The 26,736-nt window shown below is 38.6% G+C and overlaps 1 protein-coding gene across 1 annotated transcript in view; it reads right to left on the bottom strand.

Annotated features, from left to right (window-relative positions):
- synpra (synaptoporin a) overlaps positions 1-26,736 on the bottom strand; it is a 311,094-nt gene that overhangs the window by 95,436 nt on the left and 188,922 nt on the right. The window contains exon 3 of the mRNA XM_059944257.1: positions 8,948-9,072. Within this exon, the coding sequence (XP_059800240.1) occupies positions 8,948-9,072 (125 nt within the window). The remainder of the gene's footprint in view (positions 1-8,947; positions 9,073-26,736) is intronic.

The following is a 26,736-nucleotide window of genomic DNA, read 5'->3' as shown; positions in this document are numbered from 1 at the left end:
TATCCTGGAGGTCCTGTTCTTTAACTTGGCACCTAACTCCCTAAACTCACCTTTAAAACGATGGAAATAATCAAATAGAGCATTTTAAAGCATGTTTATTAAAGCACATTAATAATGGCATTAACTCCACACTTTTGTTGCAATGGATCATTTGTTTATTTTAGAATTTGCAATAACAACTTCAATATGAGGGAGAGGGATTTAAATGATAAGGAATACCAGTAACCAATTGAATCTGACTAGCTTGTCAACTTGATAAGTTTTGAGCTCCATTAAGCTCCAATACATTTAATTCTACTTCAAGTCAAAGTGCCTTATATGTTTCATCAATTTGGATTATAGTGGGGTAGATTTTATGGTAAGTGTATTTATTGAAAGCTAACTTATCATCTATTTTATCAAAAATGTTATAGATACCCCTGCTGTGTTTGCATCCACACTACCCACCACTCACTACTTATCTCACACAATTTACCCCTTTGAACTTACCCTCATCACCTTAAAACACATTTGAACAATCTGTTGTCTAAATGTGGTGGTGGGGTGGGGTTATGTCTCTACCAAAGGAAGTTTTAGGTTTTTCTGCCTTCCACTAGCCTGCAGTTCACCCTTGCTTGGACAAGGAGTAGCATATGCTTGGACCCCTCCTCCCCGAATCAGGGCCACATGAAGCCTTGGGAGCAGGTGGTAGATGGTCATATGAGCAGCTGGTGTATATTCCTAAATGGACATTGAACCCACGAACACTACATCACATCTTTTTATTACTTCTGTTTTTGCACTATTTTTACTTTAACTATTTAATATATATGTACTATATATACTTACTGTAAATGATTTATTTATTTTTTTCCTATATTATCATGTATTGAATTGTACTGCTGCTGCTTTCTTTTTCAATCTTTTTATTAATATCAACATGGTAAGACTGATACATAATTATTGGGATTACAAAATTAAAATAAGCATAAAAGGATACATAAACAATAAGTACAATATACGTTTGTAGTTAAGTTTTCCCAAATAATACATGATACAAATATAATATGGACAAGACAAAAAAAAACTGGGTATATCCATATGAAAAAAAGCAGAAAAGGAAGAAAAAGAGAAAAAAAATTATTACCCCAAAAAACAAGAACTAATCTAACAAACTAACCACTATCTAATAAAAAAAGAAAAGGAGAAAAAAAATGGGCTGTTTATAGTATCTAAGAAAAGACAAAGAATCATCAGTGTCACCCCTACCACATTTCATTGGTTTTCTCAAACTATGTTATGTTTAAATTTGGAAAAAATTAGAAGTGTCATATATGACCCTTCTATTAAATTTGAAAAGACTTGGAGGCCATTCATTCAATATTTTCACATAATGTAATTTCACCCTGTACCAATCCTATTTTTTTTTCTGGTTCTGATTACGGTATATATAAGTAGAGAGGATCGGAGTTGGTGACATTGTTCTGCTAACAAAGTTAGCAGTTAACAAATTAGTTAAAAAAATTTCATGACATATGCTGGTGATATTAAACCTGATTCTGGTATCAAAAGTTATGGTTATGCAATCACTGATGGCAGGCAGACAGTCCCTGAAGAGGACTGATAATGGCTTGGATCACCCGTCTTGTAAAGACACTGTCTGGAAGAGGGCAATGGTAAACCACTTCAGTAGAAAAATTTGCCAAGAACAATCATGGTTGCCTGCATTATACAACACAGCACATAATGGTGCTTGACTAAAGTCATGAATACCTCAAGCAATAGTGTTTTTTAGTCTGTTAGTCATCTATATCCATAATGTGTGGTTTGTTTGGACCCTGGGATGCTGATTTTGACAGCTATGACATTCCCTCTGCAAACATTGTCCATCACTATATCATAACAGATTCAGTGAAGGAAACATTGAGGCTTGAACGTTTCAGTTTTAGTTTTGGTTCACTTGTGATTGTTACTTTAGTTTCAGCAAAATCAGGTGTTTTTGGGTATTTACAACTTTCACTCAGGGGGTGGCATCAATTTTTAGCCCACATAAATTGAAAATTGTAGTAACACCAATTACACATTAGTCTCAAGCTTTCAACAAAATTTTTATTTCCTTTCATGTAATGACAAACTCCTTTTAGTTCCTGGCCATTTTTTGACTGTACTTTAACTCCGCATACTTTTTCATCAGTGTCATGTCAAGCACATTTTGCATACAAGTGGTTTGCATCATTAGTTTGTCTATACATGTGAATGGCTACACACACACACACATATATATATATATATATATATCATTAAGATATATTAATGAAAATATAACTTCTCTAGGCTTGATATATATTGTTGATACAGAGTTTATTGGTGGACTACTCTTAGTCTTTGACCTGTTTGGCGTGGGCGACCCTACCAAGAGTCAAAGCACAAGGCCCTGACTCCAGCCAACACAGCTCTTCAGGTCACTGGAGCATGAAAGTTTCCAAACCCTATGCAAAGATGTGGTCCTCCTGAAGGATGAATAATATCTGTAACACCATTTACTGCTGGTCTATCAAATTTCCTTAAGGTACAAAGTAAACAAACTTCCTATCCACAATTACTTGGATAATGCAAGTATTTTTTGGTCTACTATTTGTTGTTGAGGTAGTTAAAATGTAAGTATTTTATATATTTGTTTCCAGCCGCCTTCTTAAGAACTTCCTTAAGGTTTGTAGCTGTTCATCAAATAATAAAAAAATGTAGGGATTACTTCCAAGCTGGGAAAATGACATTTAAAATTCAAGTCACTGATTTATTGCTTTGTGGATAGTTTAATGCTGCTGTTTTATTCAGTGATTCAGCACCTACCTGATTAAGTCTAAAACCCCATCAATACACATAACCCAAAGCTCAGTGACTTTGGGGCTGCAGTATAATTTAAACTGTACGCTCTGCTTTGTGTAAGCTGATATACATTATGCAGAGGCTCACTAGGTAGATTTAAAGATTTTCTACGTGGAGTCAGTAAGTCTGAGGTACTATCCTCTCAGGTACTAATTTTTGCCACCTGCTAAGGCTCCTGAGACTCGCCAAGTTCCAGCCTGTTGGGTGACATACTTTTTGTTGGATGTTTTGGGTGACAGTCGGCCAGCTGCAACATGGCACAGACCTAAAAATAAAGCCACCATTAGATCAGCTTTTGCTGCTTGCCAGCAGGAACTAAGACCTCGGATATTTTCTTGTTACCGTTCATGATGAATTGTAATCATATGGCATAGAAGGCAGCAACTGGTGCGTTTTGCCTGCGACCACTGGTGCCAACACTGACTTGTTTCCCAGAGCCCCTTGTAGCTGTTTCACTCCTCAAATATACACACCGTTCCTTTTTGAGAGGTAACTTGCATTCACACTTGAAGTTGTGCGAGTTGGAGTTTGTTTTTGATTCTGCAGAATCCTGACTTGAATATTCCCCCTAGGAAGGTCACCTAGTCTGATTGATCCTGCCTACACTGTCAGAGATCAAACTCTTGAGTGTCTGTTCAAAATTTGCTGCAAGCATTGGTCTGCCAAAAACAAAACAAGTGACAGCCAAAACATTACAACTGGTAGTGACCTTATGTGTCATTCATAAATTTGCCACTTAGTTCACAGAACATTTTGAAAATCCCACAGCAGGATAGGGATCGGAATTTTGTGATCGATCTCCTGCACATGAGCAGTGCGCTTCTCCATGGGAACCTGATCCTTGAACATTTTCTTTCTTGATGTCACAATGCTTTGAAGTTCCATGAGCTTACTTCCCCAGACACCAAGTAAAAACAGCCTCCCAGATTGTCTCATTTCTTTAGACATGCCATGTTCAAATGCAAAAGAGCAGCTTGGAAACCCAGCTCCCAGTATTGGTTGGAAAAGTGGAACATGGTCTTGAGTTTTTGGATGTTGTAAAGAACAATCTAGAAGAATCCTGTATTTTAAACAGCTATTCTGCTATTTCACAATTGAAAGTATTATTATATTTTTTGTTACCTTTTGTTACAAAATAACGTTTTGTATTATTGGAGAATGTGAGCCGAATATTATCTTTCAATGCACAGGAACAGGGAAGCATGCCCGTGACAGGAGATCTGATTTACTTGGCAGCATAGTCCTTGGAGCAGATTTAACTTAGTCATACCATTAACATATTGGGCAGCATCAAACAGCAGGGAGAAATCCACAGCTAACAGGATTCCAAAGCTGGAGATAACCATGGAATCAGCATTTGGAACGTCAACCCCGTTTCTGCACTCAAGGTCATAAACAATTTATTGATCTCGTTACATGTTGAAGAACGAGCACATTGCCACATTCACATTGATTTCATTTAGTGTGTTACCTCATTCACCTTCTTAAGTCCCCGGAAAGACCCAGACTCAACATCTTTTAGAACAGCTTCTTCTCCTCCACCATTGGATTTCTGAACACTTCATGAACTCATGAACAGCACCTCAATGTTTATCTTCTACACCATTTATTTTTCTTGTAACTCATGGTAATTTTTATGTCTTGTACTTTACTGTTGCCACAAAATGACAAATTACACGACATGCAGTACGTCAGTGATAGTAAATGTAATTATGAATCGGAACCTGAAACACATCACTCCTTGCACCAGCTCTGAATGCAGATGTGTCTCTCTGCATACACCTTGTGCCCTCACAATTTTCTCAGTCGCCACCAATACTCAATGGTGCTCTATCATTCCTTTTCCTCATTGTCACCAATTGCAGAAGTTTGTACAGAATACTGTGAACTCTTCAGAAAGGAAGTTAGCTCACAATACTGTGAACACTTGAGAAAGGACAGAATTCTCAGTCTCAATACGCGCTTATTTGCTTATCTAAACTTAAAAATGATCACGCATGTCATGAAAATTGTGAAAAAAAAACTTCCCCTAAAAGGCATGGAAATTTTAATTCCCGCCTTTACTACTTCACCTGATCTGCAGGTTGTACTGCAAAAGGAGAACAACTCCTCCCCAGACAAATGCCTTCCACAGAACTACTCAAACACAGAATGTGCTTGCAGTTAATGCCTCACCCCTCATTAGTGAGACAAGGGCCACAATCTACAGACATCGGGATATCAGGATTCTCCAAGCTCTGCCCAGGTGAGAGCAGATGTCAATCTGGGGATGAAACAGAAATTATGTGCAGCTCTGTTAGGGTTCCCAGCCCCAGAATGTCCTCTTGCAGGGAGATTAGAGGAATGCATATTGAGCACAAGATTCATGTCATAAGCATTTGCAATAATGCCATTGACCCTAAGAAGAATGCCACATTCAAGAAGCATAAAATGTAGCAATCTAACTAATGTACCTACTGCAGGTCTTTATCAAGGGCTTACAGATTTAGAGTGTCACTTCTCAGAAAGTTGAAAGATACCTGATCCTCGGCTGCTCCATGCCTCACTTCCATATTTAAAAAATGCAGTGCCTCACAGAGGGAAATGTCAGAAGACCACAAGAGTACATAGGATTCTGATAAAAAGAATCAGAATCAGATTTATGATGTGAATTTTTTGAAGAGCATTATATTATTAATTAGCAGTGGAGTGTTGTGTTTCTGCTGGTCTGTATTGTCGAGACTGAGACAACTTGTACATTGTCTCCATGCTGTTCTCATAATGCACTTACCCATTGCACCCATGTGTCTTCAATCTTCCGGCCTTGTTTCTGATGACCTTTTTACAGTTTGTGTTGTCAAAGGTTATTTAAATAATTTCTGATCTTTAAGAGGTTAAGATCATGCAAATAGCAAAAATATAAAAATAATACAAATAATGCAAATTAAATATAAATATCATACCTTTAGTTAAATTCACATTTAATTTGCATTTTATTAGTTTTAGTCTTAATATTACTTCATGTATATAAATAATATATGTATAAAGTCTTACATAAAAGTCTTACATGAAGTCTTTATATCACTTTATGTTTGGTAGATAATTAAAACCAAACATAGAGGGATATAAAGAGAAATAAACACCAAAATTTTAATCCCTTTAGTGAAGGCAGAAATATTATTCACATGAGAGGCTTTTGCTGGGTGAAGAGGTGCAAATCATTCTTGACTCAATATCAGCATTTGGCATTTTTTCACTCCCACACTGTATCCTGCTGACCTATGAATAGCACCATGTTAGTGGTCCTTTATCAAACATTTCGCAAAAGGTATTCATGGTTTGTACTCAACCTCAAAGCATTTTCTGACATTACTTTCTCACATGGACCGATAAGTTCCTTTTAAACTTTTGTGGAATAGTGAGACTATGGGCCGCCTTTGAGCAGCAGGGTCAGAGCAGGTGTGTATGGTTGTTTGTTAGACTGGATTGCACTGAGGCAAAAATTGGCTTCCAGATTTCAATGGTGGCATGGCTAAAGATGCACAGAATCCAGGAATTCAATGCAGCAATGTCTTCTGCTCCTACGCAACTGGCTGAAGCTTCTTCCTTCTCTTTCTCTTTAGTCATAAGGACTGAGTCCAACACCTGCTGCCCTCAATAGACCATGACTGTTCCTAATACTCTACCTGGATCATGTTGAAAAGAAATCAGGGAATCTAAAATACAATCTGAAAAGTATTTTTGCTCATGAACATTTCAAATGAACAGAGGGCTTTGATTGGAGCACTTCAGATCATTACTGCAGTTCCTCACCAGGCTAATCAATCATGTCTTCAATGAGCAGTTGGAAGATGATAGTTGGAAAGTGTAGGATGTTTGGATCCTGGCAGCTGTACAAGTATTTATTTTAAAGTATTTTACGTTATTATAAATTAATGAAAACACACACACACACACACACACACACACACACACACACACACACACACACACACACACACACACACACACACACACACACACACACACACACACACACATATATATATATGTTCCAAAGCTAGAGAAAGATCCTGTGGTTGCAGGTCAGCTGACTATCAATGATATGAAATCTATTCTAGTTGGCGAACACTCTAGCAAATCTAGGTATACCTCTGCAGTCACATAGTATGGAATGAAAAGAGAGCATGTCATGGTTGGTGAGGGCCTTTAGCGATAGATGCATTTGAGGCATTTGAAGGTGTCCTCAATGATAGGGAGGGCTGTGCCCATGATGGTGCGGTGGAGGCTACAACCCACTGCGGGCTCTTGTGATCCTGCACATTGGAGCCCCCATACCAGGTGGTGATGCTACGAGCCACCGTACATCTGTAGAAATTTGCAGAAGTGTTTGGTGACATACCAGATCTCCTCACAATCCTAATGAAGTAAAGTTACTGGTGCACCTTCTTTGTGATTCTTTGTGTTGACCCAATTCCCCTTTGTCGGTGCACTAGCAATGCAGAAGTCACAAGCGTTACATGGAGGTCCAAACAGGAGCGGGTATCAATACCATATGCAGCACATGTTTACCATACCACGAGAGAGTGAACTGTTTTACAGCCAATAGTTGGGTCAGATGAGCAATTATTAGCCTGAAATGTTAACTCTGCTTCCCTACGGCACAAGTGGTTGAATATTTTCAGTACTTTGTTTTTATTTGTGATTTGCAGCATCAATAGATATTTTGCCTCTCTGTGTTACGATCTTGTGGGACAGAGATCAAGGAACCAGATCCATAGTAAAGCATTTCTCTTCTGGGGTGGTAAGTATGATTTCCTTTTTATATTATTGTGCACATTCTTTTGGAATAAGATCTACAGGCCTTTGCAGGTAAAGTATAGGGTCCATTTTCACCAACATACATCAGCTGATTATGTCCATAAGTCACCAAAATTACTTGCTATAATAATCAGACTTCCATAGTATGTGCTTGAATGCACTTGTTCATATGGGGGGGGGATGTCTGTATGTTGGGCATTTGTAACTCAGATTCATCTGTATCAGCTTAAGAGTATAAGACCATAAGGCAGAGAGACAGGATAAGGCCTTTGTGTCTTCTCCACCATGGCTGATTTATTATCTCTCTCAACTCCATTCTCCTGCCTTCTCCGTGTAATCTGTGAAGCCCTGACCGATAAAGAATCTATCAACCTCTTTAAATATACCCATTGACTTGGCTTTCTCAACCATTTGCAGCAATAAATTCTACACATTCAGCACTTCTCATCATTTCTGTTATCTAAATGAATGTAGCTCTACTCTGAGGCTATACCCTCTGGTCCTAGAATCTCCCTCTATCAAAAACATCCACTGAAAGTTCACTCTACCTAGGCCCTTCATTATTTGATAGGTTTCAATGAGATTCTTCTGAATTCGAGGTGAGTACAGGCCCAGAGCCGTTAAACGCTCCTCATACAGTAATCCTTTCTTTCCTGGGATGATTCTCATGAACCTCTTCTGGACCCTCTCCAATGCCAGCACATGTTTTTTTTTAGAGAAGGGGCCAAAACTGCTCCAAATACTTCAGCTGTCGCCTGACCGATGCCTTATAAAGCCTAAGCATTACATCCTTGCTTTTATATTCTAGACCTCTTGAAATGAATGCTAACATTGCATTTGCCTTCCTTATAATTGACTCAACCTTTAGGGAATCCTGCAAGAGGGCTCCTCAGTCCCTTTGCACCTCTGATTTTTGAAATTTTCTGCCAATTTAGAAAATCGGTTATGCCTTTATTTCTTCTACCTAAGTGCATGACCACACACTTCCCGGCACTATATTCCATCAGCCTCTTCTTAGCCCACTCTCCCAATTTGTTTAAATTTTGAAGTCTAAGTCAGCTCGAACCATAAACAAATGCAAATTCATTAAAAAAAAACTTTGGACAGAAAAACTAGTTTAACTAGCTTCTGAAAGTTATTCAGCAAGCAATCAGTGAAAACTTTATATCATGATGAGATCATGTGTTGAACTTCAGACACATAATGAACCTGATTAATGAAAGGTTAAATAGTTCCTACAGCGAATTATCATACTAAACAGAATAAGAATATAAAAACATACCTGAAAGGATATGAAAATCCAATCTCTATATTCAGGTTACTTTCAGTTTTGTTTGCACAATCCACACTGACTTTCAGTGCTCCTGAGTAACCACCACATGTTGCAAATGCAAAGATTGCAAAAATCTGCCAAGAGAAAAAAAATGGACATTTGACCTATTGTGGCAAGTTGCTATTGTTTTTTTTTAACCATCAAGGCAGAATGAAAAGGCTATTTGTAAAATGACTCCTTAATCAAAATGAATTAAATTCATTAAACAGAGATTAACTAGAGATCTGTGCATTTGACCTCTTTTTCTTCAGTTGGACCCAGCAACAATGGAGCATTAATGTGCTGAGCTGTACTTCAGCAGCAGGCCATAACTGGTGAACATTACACAACATCAAACACTGACCATCATCAAATTATCTTGCTTTAGCTCATTGCTTGAATTAATTCTTAGTATTGTTTAAAATTAAATTTTTAAAATGTAATTATTTTAAAATGCACATAAGATTTTGAATAGTTTAAAAACATTTCCTATTATTTGTTCGAACTGGTCAAGGGTCTTCATTTCTCCCATTACCATTCTAGTGCCTATTTTGTATTAAAGTAAGTGCAATGGCCCATCAGAGAGAAAGTGGTGGTATTTGTGTCTGAACTTAAGGCAACTGTATCATGTTTCACAAATACATTTGCTGTCAGCCATTAGTTACAGGAACACTTGGTGCCCAGCAGCAGTGAAGGCATCAAGCAAGCTGAACTCTTTAAAGAGTAAATCAGGAGCTAAAGCTTACAATTTTAAACTAGCATTTAAAATAATTTATAGTTTGAAATATGTGCTCAACATTAGTGCAGATATTCAAATATCATTGAGTAAAATGGAAAAAAAATCTGCAATAATATGAAATATTGAACGACGAGCATCACAATCCATATGATTCTTTTAGTCTAGAGATTATGTTAAGCAATAACTATGGTTTAGAAAGTTTAAACTCCTCAATAAATGATCACATACATTTCCTGTACTGAGTACAATTTGGAATTAATTTAGTTTCTCACTGATCCACTTATTAACAAAGATTCTATCAATATGACCTACGGGGGCTCAAGGAATCTAAGAGAGCAACTTCAGATTTTCAGTATTTAATGAACAATTACTTAGTCCTTAACAACTATAAAATACAGGCCAAAATATATTATAAATATTATTGATTGTTCTGGAGTGCAATGTAATGGAAAGCATAACCTGAAAATTACAAAAATAGAATTTTTTTGGAATGTTGAAATGCTTGAAACTGCTGCTACCTGGTTAATATATTAATCACAGTGCAGAATTAGTTAACTATATGAGTGGGTGGTGTATTGGTTAACATAACATTATTACAGTGCCAGTGACCTGGGTTCAGATCTGCCATTGTCTGTACAGAATTTGTATGTTCTCCCTTTGACCTTGTGATGTCCTCCCACATAACAAAGATGTACGGGTTAGCAGGTTAATTGGTCACATGGGTGTCATTAAGCCAGGAGGGCCCATTACCATGCTGAGTCTCTAAATAAAAATAAATTATTTTACATAATAAAATGGATACCAGACTGAGCTGATACAGCGGAATAATAAACCCAGAACAACTATCGTTTGGACTTTACCCCATGATCCTATGGTTGGGTTTTTAATACAAAGCCTATTATTAAAGCAGAAGTATCTCCACTAATCTAAAATGGATATTGTTCTAAAACAATTAATAATTAATCCTGATATAAAGCACCAGAAAATATATGCTCAGGATATTCTGTTTAAAAGTCAAAACAAAACAACTCAATGTTTGATTTGAACTGCCTGGGAAATAATTATAAGTCTACAATCTTATGACTAGAAATTAGAGCTCAATTTCTTTGGGTGTGCTTCACAAAAAGCACCACCAGCCAGTTGAATCTCCCCTAAATAAAACAGTGACATCAGGTAAAATATGGTCAGTGTATTGCTCTGGTGGTTCTGCACACCAGCACAAACTACACTCTATTACAGTTCCTCTTGGACCCTACAGGCAGAGTTTACAGCGACGATACCTTTGCTATACTGACTATTGAGAAGTGAGGACGATTTCTTAGCACACTGACAAAATATCAGTTCAATTGGAGATGAATGGGTTAAAACTGATGGGCAGAATGGACTGAGAGTAGCACATTGCTTGGCCCAGATGACTCAAATTTCAAATTGCTGAAGAAAGTATGAGAGAAGATATGGGAAATAATCCAATCCTCCCCAGAAATGAAGGGAGGTTTTTCTTGGACCCAAAAAGATTAAGGAGAAGAATGACAGAAAATGTACAAGAGTATGTTAAGTTTGGATGAGACATGTAGAGAGATAATAAACACAAGAGATTCTGCATATGCCGGAAGTCCAGGTTAACATACACAAAATCCTGGAGGAACTCAGCAGGCCAGGCAGCATGGATCTTGGCCCGAAAAACACGACATTTTGTTCCTTTCTGTAGATGCTGCCAGATCAGCTCAGTTCCTCCAGGATTTTGTGTGTTACGTAGATAAATGCTGTTCCTCTTTACTCAAGATACAGAGTCTAGGTGACTACAGATTTCAGGTTTCTTGGCAAGGGTTATCAGGAGGGGAGGGTGTTATGAGGAGGTATGGTAATGACTTGGAACTCATTGCAATGGATGTGGTAGAACAGAGATGATTAATGATTTCATGGGCAAAGGGATAAAATCTTGCAGGCTATTGGGATGAGTGGGAGAATAGGAGGAGACTGGATGGTTCAGCCATGATCTAACCTGTTCCCAACATATTGGTGCAGTTATAAGGAAGGCAAGACTGTGGCTATACTTCATTAGGAGTTTGAAGAGATTTGGCATGGCAACATATACACTCAAAAACCTCTATAGATGTACTGTGGAGAGCATTCTGACAGGCTGCATCACTGTCTGGTATGGGGTGGGGGGAGGGGGCTACTGCACAGGACTGAAAGAAGCTGCAGAAGGTTGTAAATTTAGTCAGCTCCATCTTAGCCTACAAAGTACCCAGGACATCTTCAGGGAGCGGTGTCTCAGAAAGGCAGCATCCATTATTAAGGACCTCCAGCACCCAGGACATGGCCTTTTCTCACTGTTAACATCAGGTAGGAGGTACAGAAGCCTGAAGGCACACACTCAGCGATTCAGGAACAGCTTCTTCTCCTTTACCATCCGATTCCTAAATGGACATTGAACCCTTGGACACCACCTCACTTTTTTTAATGAACAGTATTTCTGTTTTCTGCAGAGTCTATTCAGTATGTGCATACCGTAATTGATCGATTATTATTATTATTATTATTAATTTTCATCTATATTACGTATTGCATTGAACTGCTGCTGCTAAGTTAACCAATTTCACGTAACATGCCGGTGATAATAAACCTGATTCTGATTCTGGATCATACTGTCACATTTCTGTAGCAATCACAGTACAATGGCAGGAAAAGCTCTCACCAATGCCCACCCCCACCACCACCACAAGGCATAAGCTGATTGGCTCCTGTGCCACAGGCCTAAGCCAGTTTCCCAAGAGTCCCAAAATGACACAGATTAATGGCAAATAAAACCTTGCACAATCTCAGAAGCTTTTATTCTGTACTTGCCCTTTAAAAATATGGAAATGGAGCTATTTCTGAGCATTAATGTTTGCTTAATTGATGAATCTGACAATTGCAATGTGATTCATCTCCAGCATACCCAATGTACCTCCAATCTCTTTACTTGTTACTGCTAACCTCCCACTTCTTCCCTTTGATCACTGGAACAATCAAGTGAGTAAAAGCTGAGAATGAGAAAAATCAACTGCACTTGTATTGATTTTAATAAAAGCTACAATGACCAGGATGAAAGGCATCTTTTCATAATAGGCACACAGGCAGGCAGACAATTTGAGAAAAGGATCTGATGTAATTGCTTTTAATCTTACTATCTGCATATCAAACAGTTTAACTCTGAGAATCACAATATTTGTGCCTCACATATATTAAAAAAGTTCAAAGGGGATTTCTAAAGCAATTCACTTTTTAAATTTACATCATGATTTGCTCCTTGAACATCAGCTAGCCCAGACAGAAATAAAAATATCCTTATTATATCCTAAAAAATCCTTAAAATATTAGTGTTGTGTCTAATTTTTTTGGAGCAATATAGCTGGAAAATATCCAGTATAGTACACATTGCAGTATTTCAAAATGCAAGTGTTCCACACACCTCAATACACTTGACTGTTCTGGAATATCAGGTTGAAACATTTCTAGACACTGCAAATTCAATTTAACAATGTATCCCCGTCATAGGAGTCTTTCCAATCTTGTTCTGACCCCAAAGCCAGACTTGCCTAGCAACTTCTAACACTTGAGGCAGAAAGATAGGAGCAGAAGTGGGCCACTCAATCCCTCAGGCCTATTCACAATTTAATTAAATAAATGTCTGATCTGTATGTGAACTCACTTCCCTGCCCTAGATCCTTGTGTCTAATGCACTTTTATAAGAAAACTCTGCTGGTCAATCTCAGTTTTATTGCAAAGTATGCCCTGGTATAGGGTCACTAACCCAAAATGTTAACTCTATATCTACAAGGGGGTTGATTGATAAGTTTGTGGCCTAAGGTAGAAGGAGTCAGTTTCAGAAAACCTAGCACATTTATTTTTCAACATAGTCCCCTCCTACATGAACACACTTAGTCCAGCAGTCGTGGAGCATACGGATCTTGGACCTCCAGAAAGTGTCCACAGCAGGGGTGATTGGTAAGTTCGTGGCCCAAGGTAGAAGGAGATGAGTTATACAGCTCTCTCTTTACATGCACAAAGAGATTCTGCGTCTAACAACATGACGGGTGATCACTTCTGAGTTCTTCGTTTGGAGTAAACATTTAAGGAACTGTACTTCAGCAAAACGACAATCTGCTGGAGGAACTCAGCAGGCCAAGCAGCATCTGTGGAAGAAAAGAACTGCTGCTGATTGAGGTTGAAACCCTGCATTAAGGTGCTGACTCCAGCAATGGCAGTCTCTTGTGTCTTCATTATACTTTGGAAAAGACTGAAATGCAAGCAAAGACTCATGCCTGGTCTGCCTCATCATCCGGACTGAAAGAATAGATTTAATCTTTTCTTCAGTACAGTGGCTGGATTATCTCCTGTCTGTAGCAGTGGGGCAGCAAACTATTGGGGAGGGAGTGTCAGGAGAAACTAATCAGAGGACATGGTTAGGAAATTGTGAGTGATGGTAACCTTAATTTTGATTGCAAGTTTGATCAGAGTATGTGTGCAAGTCCCTATTTGTCACTGCAAAAGATTGCAGATCAGAAAAATAGAGGGCTATGGGTAACCCGAGGTAATTTCTAAAGTAAGTACATGTTCGGTACAGCACTATGGGCCAAAGGGCCTATATTGTGCTGTAGGTTTTCTATGTTTCTGTGTTGTATCACAAGTTTGAGGCCATTTTGAGGACTGTCTTGGTGAATCAGAGTCTGTGAAGACAATGCTTACCATGGAAGTCTAGCTATGAGCATGCTTCCCATCAAAGCTTTTGATAAAGTCCCACATGGGAGATTAGTGGGCAAAATTAGGGCACATGGTATTGAGGGCAGAGTACTGACGTGGATTGAAAATTGGCCGGCTGACAGGAAACAAAGAGTAGCGATTAACGGGTCCCTTTTGGAATGGCAGGCTGTGACCAGGGGGGTACCGCAAGGTTCGGTGCTGGGACCGCAGCTGTTTACAATATACATTAACAATTTAGATGAAGGGATTAAAAGTAACATTAGCAAATTTGCCGATGACACAAAGCTGGGTGGCAGTGTGAAATGTCAGGAGGATGTTTTGAGAATGCAGGGTGACCTGGACAGGTTGGGTGAGTGGGCAAATGTATGGCAGATGCAGTTTAATGCGGATAAATGTGAGGTTATCCACTTTGGTGGCAAGAACAGGAAGGCAGATTACTATCTAAATGGAGTCAAGTTAGGAAAAGGGGAAGTACAACGAGATCTAGGTGTTCTTGTACATCAGTCAATGAAAGCAAGCATGCAGGTACAGCAGGCAGTGAAGAAAGCTAATAGCATGCTGGCCTTTATAACAAGAGGAATTGAGTATAGGAGTAAAGAGGTCCTTCTGCAGCTGTACAGGGCCCTGGTGAGACCATACCTGGAGTATTGTGTGCAGCTTTGGTCTCCAAATTTGAGGAAGGACATTCTTGCTATTGAGGGAGTGCAGCGTAGGTTCACAAGGTTAATTCCCGAAATGGCGGAACTGTCATATGTTGAAAGGTTGGAGCGACTGGGCTTGTATACACTGGAATTTAGAAGGACGAGAAGGGATCTGACTGAAACATATAAGATTATTAAGGGATTGGACACGTTGGAGGCAGGAAGCATGTTCCCGCTGATGGGTGAGTCCAGAACTAGAGGCCACAGTTTTAGAATAAGGGGTAGGCCATTTAGAACAGAGATGCGGAAAAACTTTTTCACCCAGAGAGTGCTGGATATGTGGAATGCTCTGCCCCAGAAGGCAGTGGAGGCCAATTCTCTGGATGCATTCAAGAGAGAGTTAGATAGAGCTCTTATAGATAGTGGGGTCAAGGGATATGGGGAGAGGGCAGGAATGGGGTACTGATTGTGTATGATCAGCCATGATCACAGTGAATGGCGGTGCTGGATAGAAGGGCCAAATGGCCTACTCCTGCACCTACTGTCTATTGTCTATAATGTCTAATTGGATAAGGTCTTGGGTGATGTGTTTCTTCCCACATGGTCAGTGAGGCTACATGAGCAATCTCTGATTCCGGTATCGAGCAAAGAGATTGGTATTGTTTTGCATTGAAGGGGAATTAAGGGTTATGGGGAAAAGGCAGGCAGGTAGAGATGAGTCCACGGCCAGATCATCATGATCTTATTGAATGGCAGAATAGGCTCAACGGGCCAAATGGCCGTCTCCTGCTCCTATTTCTTATGTTCATATGTAAGTGTGGACAGTAACACAACAAAAGTCAGCTTGCGTGTTTAGAAATATAGTTGAAGATGCAAGGAAATCTCAGTATTAAGTTTGAGCAGTGTTTGAAGCACGTATTAGGCCGCAGATTGCTGGCAAAGAATATGGCTTGAGTTTGATGTTTCCTTTAGAGAGCCATGGCCTCAAGGAAAACAATGTTTGTGAAAGCCGATTGTTCTGGGAATGAATTGGACTGTTGGATTCTCAGTAGGTAAGATTGAAAAATCACACTGAGAGGCTAAAACCAGATGTAGTACCATTGCTGAATTTTGCACTAGAATGCAGGTTTCTGCATTAGTGAAGATCCCAATGGAAAGTTATCAGCTGAGTTTACCACGAGGCACAGAAATTAGTGCATTTTTGCTCTGTCCTGCATTCAATCTATTTTTGATGGTGCAGCACTTATTCACCATCGGGAAAATTAACTTCTAGACCCATCAAAGGAAATGTTTCACTCAATCAACCCTATTACATACATTCATCAGAGTTCAATGGATTAATTATATCAACTCATAATCCTTATTCTTGGGAGAAAAACAAGCCTATAGTACTCAACTTTTCTAATAGGTTAATACTGCAAGCCCTGACATTACTTTGATAAATCTGTGCTCCTCTGAAACCAGCACCTCCTTTCTCTGGTGTACTACCTTAAACTGCACTCTGATTGGGCTTTTTAATAACTGGGCCTGGGCTTTCTCTTCCAATTGGTGTATTTTTAGATCAATTTATGCAAAATCACCATGACCATCTCAAGGTCATGTGGAATTTTAAGCATATCTGCAGTCAGTGCATCTCAAATTTCATAGTTACAAAGTTCATGCAATGCAAGAAATGTACAAGAAATGTACAATTGTATCCAAAATCTAAGTAGAAAGTACTTTCATGATTATAGAAGTCATAGTTTTATGCTTAAAATGTAATTGTCCAGTGATAGTAGATTGACTGATTAAAAATATGACAATCCCATTCTCAGCAATCAATCATTTAGCATCTTTGCTCTTAGATGTATCAAGGAATACTGTCTATCTTTTTTTAAAAAGCGAATTTTAAAAAATTCTTTAAAAAGCAAACTAATTTCACTGCTTCATGGCAGGTTTCAACATGTTCATTTGATGTTGACTTTTCTTGAAAACACTTTCAAAGCAGATGCGATTTTGCATCTGAGTAAATATAGTACGATTGTACCTTTGCCTCTTCCCCTCTGCAGCTTTGATCCTTGGGAAAAGAGCTAACATTCCATTTTTCTTTTTAATTATGCAGATCACCAAAATGTTCTGTTAAGACAAATTATTGCATCCTTCTCCCCTTGCATAGACTGAAGTAGGGTTTTTGAGTTCTAGTCTTTGGCAGATTATAAATTCCTCCACAAAAAAAAAGATGGGATTATCTGCACCACTTTTATCACACATGGTCCCGTAATCATCCTTGTCTACCTGTCTATGGAAAAAGATTGCTCTCTGTCAAAAGTTAGCCAAATTTCATGCCATTTTACAAAGGAACTCCTCTCCAGCATACCACAGCATTACTAGATATATTTAATATGCTATAAAACACTTAATATAAAACATGCTTAATTAAATATTAAAAAATTAGCCGATGATTTTATGACACAACTTTCAGAGTGCACCAAATAGAACCTGAAAGGAGTACTTTCCTTCCACAGTGATTACAATGAAGAGATGGCAAAAGAAACAAATGAAAAATATCAACAATATCTCAAAAGATTGTAGTACAAAGTGATTATATCTGCCATTGTTGGAACCATAATTTGCTGCAACTGAATTATATTTTTTGCTTGATTATACGTAGATGCTGTTGACTATGCTTTCCACCCATTAACAATGAACTGGCAAATGGATGTCCAGCAACCTAAACGTATGAGGTACATATGTCAGTTCTTGGGCTGTATTCCCTGGAGTTCAGGAGAAAGAGGGGGGATCTAATAGAAACATACTGAATGTTAAAAGGCCTGAACAGATTAGATATGGCAAAGTTATTTCCCATGGTAGGGGATTCTAGGACAAGAGGGTACGAATTCAAGATTGAAGGATGTCCTTTTAGAACTGAGATGCGGAGAAATTACTTTAGTCAGAGGGTGATAAATCTGTAGAATTTGTTGCCATGAGTGGCTGTGGAGGCCAAATCATTGGATATATTTAAGGCAGAGATAGATAGGTTCTTGATTAGCCAGGGCATCAAAGGGTATGGGGAGAAGGCGGGGGAGTGGGGATGATTGGAAGGATTGGATCAGCCCATGATTGAATGGCAGAGCAGACTCGATGGGCTAAATGGCCTACTTCTGCTCCTCTATCTTATGGTCTTATAATTTGTAGTCTTGTTATAACAAATCCCCCATTTCTGTTACCAATGGAAGAAATCTTCAAATCCACTTTCATTTTTTAAATTTTATATATATAATAACTTTAATATCGCTTATGCTAATTTTATTTACATTCCTTGCTGTTACAGTTGCCTTGAAGTGTCCATTCACTACCATCCATCCTGTCCCTACCAGCAAACAGCTGTCTAGACTTTTTGCAGAAATAAAAAAAATGCCATCGACCCTGGAAGAATGAGATAAGGATGACAAGGTGACAATCTAGGGCAGTAATTCCACTGTTGCTTTTATCAGAACCATTTCTGTCACTAAACTTTGATACATTGCTGAATGCTGTGTTTAACTCTGAGATAATCAGATGGAGGTACTTCACTTAAATGCCAGCTGATGCTTGGTTTTAGTTTGGCATCTTTATCTCTCTATACCAGAATCACAATACTGACATTTGTCGTGATATATACATTCATTGATTTATTTAAATTAGTAGTGCAAGTAGAGAGGAAAAATATTGAGTAAGTGTTTATGGGTTCATTGTTCATTCAGAAATCTACTGGAAGAGGTGAAGAAGCTGTTCCAGATGTGTTGAGTGTGTGTTTTCAGGTTCTTGTATCTCCTCCTTGATGGTGGCAATGAGAACAGGACATGCCCTGGGTGATGAGGGCCCTTTACATTAGATGCTGCCTCTTTAAAGCATCGCCCTGTGATGGTTTACTGGATGCTGGTGAGGCTACCACCCACATTGGAGCTGACTGAGTTTCTGCAGCTTTTTCCAATCCCGTGCAATGATGCTTCCAAACCCCTCCAGGGGTTGATGCAACCAGTTAGAATGGTCTGCTTGGTACATCTGTGGAAATTTGCAAATGTCTGGTGATATATCAATTCTCTTCAAACGCCTAGTGAAATATGGCTGCTGCTGTGTAATTGCATCAATATGTTGGGGAGAAAGAATTGGAAATGCTGGAGCTGGGCATCAAAAGGAAGTCATGGAAGTAAAGGAAGAGGAAGGTTGGCCAAACTTGCTTACTGCTGAGCTCTCCAGCAAGAAAAGTCTGCTAGAGCATGGCTCTGTGATTGTGCATTGGGACCCTTCACTTCTAATGAGAAGAGCAGAAAGAATTTTAAAAAATCAGCTGTTAGTAACAACAGTTTTCAAATACGGACAAGAGGTAGTGCAAACCTCAAGTGAACCTGTTTATTTGGTTCTATTGGTAGTTATAATTCAGTTTAGGATTTGTTAACTTTGGATCTGTAGCATAATCTTTTGGAGAGCTGCTTCTTTAAAAATCACAAGCCCTGCCAACATAGCAGTGCCACTTTGTTTTCCGGTGGGATGGAACAAATTGTGGAAAACAAAGAACATGCCAGCCTACAAAAAGAGAGCAAATGAGCAAAAGGAGATCATATATCAGATACAGCCATAAGAATAAAATTATCTTTATTCAGCTGAGGAAAAAGCTGCTGGCTTTTTTCCTTTGTATAGGACACATGCTGTATAATGCTATCCTTTCCGATCTACATTGAAAAATGCCTTATAACTATAAAAGTATTGAAAACTGCTGTTTGAGATTGCCAAGGGGCTGGTCATTTAGGGCAGTGATCGTGGTATGGTTCCCATTGTGGTTCTCCTCAGCATGTGGACACTCACCTGTCATGACCAGGTATGTTCAGAAGATGATCCTTACCCTCAAACACACACCTTGACATCCCATGAGTTGGGTAGGATAGGGAGAGAATTGGCAAGCATGGGATACATCTGAGAACCACCAGGAGACAACAGGAAGATCTGCATAATCCACTGCTTCTCAATTCACACCAGATTCACTGACTGAATAGAAGACACTTGTACATTGGGTACTTAATGTGGAGCGTGCAAAGCCAGGCTCAATCGATGATATCCTTGAGGAAGCCCTTTATTTTGGACAAAGCCCAGAATAATTCTTTATTGTTTTTTTCTCTTTGAGAAAGTAAATAAATTTGATTGTTAAAGGGAGAAAATTCATTAGTTGTTTCATATAGCTGTAGTTTCCCAGTTGATTGATGTCACAGATGCCATCTGTTGCAACCTGGAATTCAAGGTCATGGTGAACTGCAAAGCCACCAATTACATATATAGCCCACTGCTGAGTTGCACTTAGTGTAAAGGGCGGTTATGTGGTTCTGTCATATGTTCCCTGCTGAAGCAAATATATTGTTTCTCAGCTGAATAAAGGTAATTTTATTCTTATAGCTATATCTGATGTATGATCTCCCTTTGCTCATTTTCTCTCTTTTTGGAGGCTGGCATGTTCTTTATTTTCCACAATTTGTTCCATCCCACCGGAAAACAAAGTGGCACTGCTATGTTGGCAGGGCTTGTGTTTTTAAAGAAGCAGCTCTCCAAAAGATTATACTACAGATCCAAAGTTAACAAATCCTAAACTGAATTATAACTACCAATAGAACCAAATAAACAGGTTCACTTGAGGTTTAACAGACTACAGCCAAAGATCTATTGAAATTGTGCTAAACAACCACTTTTCAGAGTCCTGAAACTAAGGGTAAAAAACTGGCTAAAAAAACGACATCCACAATGTGCCCTCTGTTCATTTTGACATAGGACTGCTTAACTAGGGCTAGATTCTAATTCTAATCTATTTAAGGTGCACCGCTTCACCTGATCCAATTGCTAATCCAACTATATAGTCTGGAGTAATACTGGTGGTGCAGAGGCATCACCACTGGGCTTCAAGGCAGATGTCCTCAGCTCAAACCCAACCTGGGAAGCAGCAGTACCTGTGCGGAAGAAAGGTCTGGCCATCTACTTCCAGTTCTTGCCGTGAAAACCCTATGGACCCTATGGTCACGAAGAATCAGACTTGATGTAACGACTGAACAACAATAACACATGCTGGAGGAACCCAGCAGGTCAGACAGCATCTATGCAGAGGAATAAAGTCCCTTCAGTCCGGTGCTAGATGGGGTGTAGAATAACATTACTTGAATGTCACTACCTGAAATTCATAGATTCAATTACCGGTATACTATCGTCTGTAATATTCATTCCAATATCTTACTGTTCATTTGGTGCTAGTGACCAGAACATTAAGTTTTCTTTTTACTCAGTTATCGGCACCTATGACCAAATGCTGGAATTACCTTCCTGACCTTTACCAGTTTTCCACAATGCAAAGTCCCTCTTTAGCTGGGAGCATTATGGCTGAACCTTTGATCAGAACTTCTCACTTTGCCTTAACACCAGATTACTCATATGTTTCTGCAGAAGCACCTTTAGATTGTTTTGTTTTGTTCAATGTATTGCCTTACTTGCATTGACACAAAGATGCATGACATTGAGTTTAGAATTCAGCAAAATTTGGTGGAACCTCCAGTAATAGATTTTGGAGAGTGATAAACTAATTACAGGGAGACAAGATCTTCTTTACTAAGTCAACATTGTTTTAATCCTTCAGTCCACTGATCAAAAAATTTCCATTTAATATTCAACTTGAGCGAATTAGTGACTTGCTAAATATATCAAGCTTTATAAGAAATGTTTTCAATCAACTAAAACAATTGTCTACATTACGCAATATTTAAGATTAAAGATTAGCTTTGTTTGTAACACGTCACATCAAAACATCGAAATAGACAGTGAAATGCATCATTAGCACCAATGACCAACACAGTCCGAAGATTGTGCTGGGGCCAGCCTGCGAGTGTGGTTGTATTTCTACCACTAACAGCGCAATACTCTAATGCAAATCTCCTACCCTAACTGTACATCCCTGGAACATGGGGGGAAACTGTTGCTCCTGGAGGAAACCACACGGTGGTGGGGAGGATGTACAAATGTCTTATACGTAGTGCCAGAAATCGAACCCTAATCAGGAACTGCTGGTGCTGTAATGCATTGAGCTAAAGACATGCTACCATACTGCTCATATGCTTTGACAGAAAAACTTTATCATACCAAATATGCTTTGGTAAACTGGAATTCAAATAAATCAGCTGTTATTTCTAAGTGCCCTTTTCTTCGGGTACAGTGTAAGGGTGAAAGTGACTACTCCACAGGGGCCTGTCAGAAGTGACAGCTCAATTATTGGCTATCTTGTTGATTCATCTCATAGGTTAAATTGAATGCAATCAACTGTAGAAAATTGGAAAAAATATATTTTTTAAGTCAATCAAAAGAGAGATTAAAATAGTAAGAGTGCCACCTCACAGGAAGCAGTTCCTGATTCTCAGCAATGGATGCCACTAGATGTGCTGAATGTCTAGTATTTTGTATCGTCATGGTGGTCAGCAGCAAATACAGTTTCTTTCTTTATCAGCAGTCCATAGTAGATAAGAAGCAACATCATCAAAATGACCAGAACTTATACAGGACAATAAACTGTTACACTTAATCAGATTAAATTAGACAGAGTATGTCTTGGAAGAACACAAAGGATTCCTGTTTCCTATAGTATGATAATCATACTGAAAAATATATTCTAACTCCCCATCAATTAGTGCCGGCCCAAATAAATTAATCTGTGGTTCTGTACAGTTTATGATAAGCATAATGAAACATTGAGAATTTCACACCAATATTTAGCCGCAGAGGGTAACCTGTGCAGCAATTAAGAATAAAAGAAGAAAAGGTTGGATGAATTGCTAACCATGAGAGTCAAAGAAAGGCAGAAGTGGATGGCAGGGGTAATTGTTTTTTTTATTATTGTTTGACACCTTTTCATTTATAAATATGACCTCCAGCTCATTATAACATATTATCCATGTTTCCAACTTGATGTCTTTAATGTCAAATGGCATTACTCTTTGAGTGAGGAAGGTGGTGTTACTTCGCTGAGAAGAATGGCATCAGGAGCTTGGGGAGAGATGAGAGAACAGCAGGTCGAATTCAATGGAGAAGAGAAAAGATTGGCAGGTTCCTTGGGAGGTACATATTTGATTAATGCAATCAAGCTAAATGTGTCCAGTATAGGCAATAATTCTAAGATTCCTTTACTTGGGACTCTTGTATCATAACCTGTTTTACATCTCTCCTGAATTTTACTTTTGTTGATTTCAAACTGGATGCTAATTTATGATCTCCATTTTACAAGAGCCAATACATTGTTATTGATGTAGTCTCAAGTAACTACATCTGGGCCTACGTGATAACATAGCTGCAGGCCATTTCTATGAATGAACAGGTATTAAAAAATTGTTTCACAATCTGCTGTTCAAGAGTTAAAGAGATTGAAATTTCTCATCTTGTTTACACCATCAAAGAAATTCAATTTAATTATTTTACTCAGGAGCATTGAGCTTTGCCTCTAGTATGATGCACTAATTGCTCTAGCTATCTTTCATAATCCAAATGAAAAAAATCATTGTGATAAGTTATCTTGACTTCAAAGTACAGCAATTAGTCACGGATAATTTCAAATAAAGTTTGAATACAGCACATTATTAAAAGTATCTTTATTTTAATTTCTATTCTGCCACATTTAACTGCACTGGAGCATAATAAGAATCTGCATAACTATTCAAACAGCACATCATATCCAACATCACACATTGTTAAGATGTGTTTAGATCCTCTTATAAGAATGTGCATTATTGCAGAGAGATTAATTTAATAGTATTTTACCTAAAGTCAACATTTCATTGTACACATACTTAAAAATGAAGCATATAAACAACAAAATAACCCTTTTCACAAGATATCTATTATTAGATTGACTATTTATTCAGTTTTATAGATGCTGCCTGACCTGCTGAGTTCCTCCAGCATTTTTGTGTGTGTTGTTCTGGACTTGCAGCATCTGCAGAATCACTTGTGTCTATCATCGGGTGTTATTGAGTGGTACTTCTTTTGTTCAAACATCAAGATACAAGTTTTCATAGCTTGTGAAAATTAGAAGGATTTATAAACAATGGCCATTAAAAAAAATGTGAAGCCTGTGGATAGGAGTATACATCTCACTCCAGTGCACTTTGTGGAAGGTAACAACACTTAGCTGGGTGATGTTTCCTAGCCTAGGCAGCCAGAATGTAGGGACATATTAGAGAGTAAAATAGTACAGTATTCAAGTGAGAATATTCTTAAGTCATGTCTATAATGGTGCTCTTACTTAGCTGCTACGATTACAAAGGGGTTGACATCTGTAGTGCTGCAAATGCTCCCAAACATCTAGTTTCTAGATCAAGCAGTTCCTTGACTTGCTAGCTACTTAAAGATATTTTTGAAGTTTAGCACATGATATGGAGTCACAATCAGTGCATGGTCTTATCTTGCACTCACAGAAGATCCTTTGGGGTACTTTTGGCTTTCCTTTGATGGAAAACTTACCGTTGTTTTCAGGGAATTTGTCTTGGAAGCTCCACCTGTGAAAATATTCTGGTTCGGGGTGGTGGGATAATCCTTACTGGGAGAGGTCACTTTAAGAGACGTTGTGTTTCTTTGTTTTCAAATTTGTCCGGTGGTTGGATAGATAGTGATACAAATTAAAGTGCCTTCCTCCACAGAAGCACATGTTGAGTACTGCAGTACAACGAGTATTTTTTTTACCCAGTGCTTGCATACACTGAATGGTGTCATAATGACTATTAGCTATCAGGATGAAAGGCAGCTCACCAGGATAGTTACATTCGTGTTTCTTGTCTTTCACGAGAGTTGGAGTTTTATTTCTGGAACTGCAGAACAATATAATCAACTGAGAACAAGATAAGGTATCTTTTTGAAAACTTTCTAGCAGTTGCATTTGTCATATCACAGAGAAATTAAGGTGTCCAAAACTGGTACTTTACATTCTTTCAAAGGAGCATTTGAATTATAGATTGAATACATGGAAAGATGAAAAACTTTTTCATGGTAAATGACATTGAAGAAGACAAAGATCATTTTCTCCTCTTTAGGCAATCTCTTAGGAATAAGTAGAATTGCTTCCACTTAGGTTTGGTGGGTTCTGAAGTGACAGGTAGAGCACATGTAGGAACCACAAACTCTTCCACAGATGAGGCAGGAAACGCCTGACAGAGCAAGTGAATGGGTTGTGAGGTGAGCATTTTTCTACTCCCACTGCATGAACTTGAGGTTCTTAATATCACCCTGAAAAGTCCTCTATGTTGAGCAGGTATGGACCAGGAAATCAAAGTACAAAGTTCAAAGTAAATGTATTATCAAAGTACATATAAGTGACCATATATGACCCTGAGATTCATTTTCTTGCGAGCATTCTCGTAAATCCAAGAACCATAATAGAATCAGTGAAAGACTGCACCCAACAGGGTGGACAAACTTTGTGGGAATGCTTCATTTTTTCCAAGGAAAATTTAAGCACCTCCTTGAATCTTACTTCCCCAATTCACCTAGAGCCATGCATAAATGCACCCCCTCATAGGCTAACTGCCCTATCTGCCTCCTCCTGCCCCATCTGAGGATGAGTCTGTGGTTTCCACATTGACTTTATCAATACGTTCAGATTCCACAAAATCAGGGTGTAAGCAGGTCGCCACAATTCCAAGTGACAGGAGAAGGAGAGGAGAAAAAGAAGAGTGGTCAAGGCAATAGAGATGTGCAAAGAGTGAGTGAGAAGCTGAGGAAGTGAGGCCAAGCTCCCTGTCTTTGATTACCCCAGGGAAACTTGATCAGTTGGAGCAGACCATGAAAGATAAAAGCAGACGAGATCAAGTTAGATCAGCTACACTTGGCAAAAGCGCCAAGGATTTTCAAGATACTCAGTATTATTCAAAGTATAAAAGGCAAGTTTCACCTAAAGGTAAATATCATAGTTCTATTCTTCAAAGTATACTGTAACGCACAGTACAAAGGAAAAGGATCAGAAAGATGGTAGGCAGCAGGCAACATTGAACGGTTGAGTTTTCTGATTGAACTAATTCAACCATTACTGTCATGAAGATAGATGGAACCATTTGGATCTGTTAACAAGATAACACTCAGAAGAAGAAAAGCTAAACAACTGTTTTCTACTTATGTTTGCTCAGTGAGGGACTGAGAAATCTCTGACAGTTGATTTGCATGCCAGTGAATCAAGCCAAATGGATCACATAGGAATAAATATTCACCTTTGACTCCTAATGCAACAGATTTCCATTTCTGACAACATCAGTCCTGGGCATTTTATAGGAATCTTTGCATCATTTAATCCAGGGTTTATATGGTATCACAAGATACCAAAATGATATCCTGCTGTCTGAAAAGCTAGAGCAGGAACAGAAGAAGACTTTAGAAGGTGCATTCTGAAGGTATACAATGTAGGAGTTTAGTTGAAGATGAGAGAAAGACAAATCTGTCATTGTGGCCTTGGATGTAAATAAACACAAGAGATTTTGCAGATGCTGGAAACCCAAAACAACACACACACAAATAGCTAAAAGAACTCAGCAGGTCAGGGAGCATCAATAAACAGTCGACATTTTGGGCCAAGACCCTTTTTCAGGACTATATGGAAATATATATACTGGTTA

This window comes from Hypanus sabinus, chromosome 19, assembly GCF_030144855.1.
Source record: "Hypanus sabinus isolate sHypSab1 chromosome 19, sHypSab1.hap1, whole genome shotgun sequence".
NCBI lineage: Eukaryota > Metazoa > Chordata > Chondrichthyes > Myliobatiformes > Dasyatidae > Hypanus > Hypanus sabinus.
Note: the sequence above shows the minus strand (reverse complement) of the source record. Positions and strands in the feature narration are given on the sequence as shown.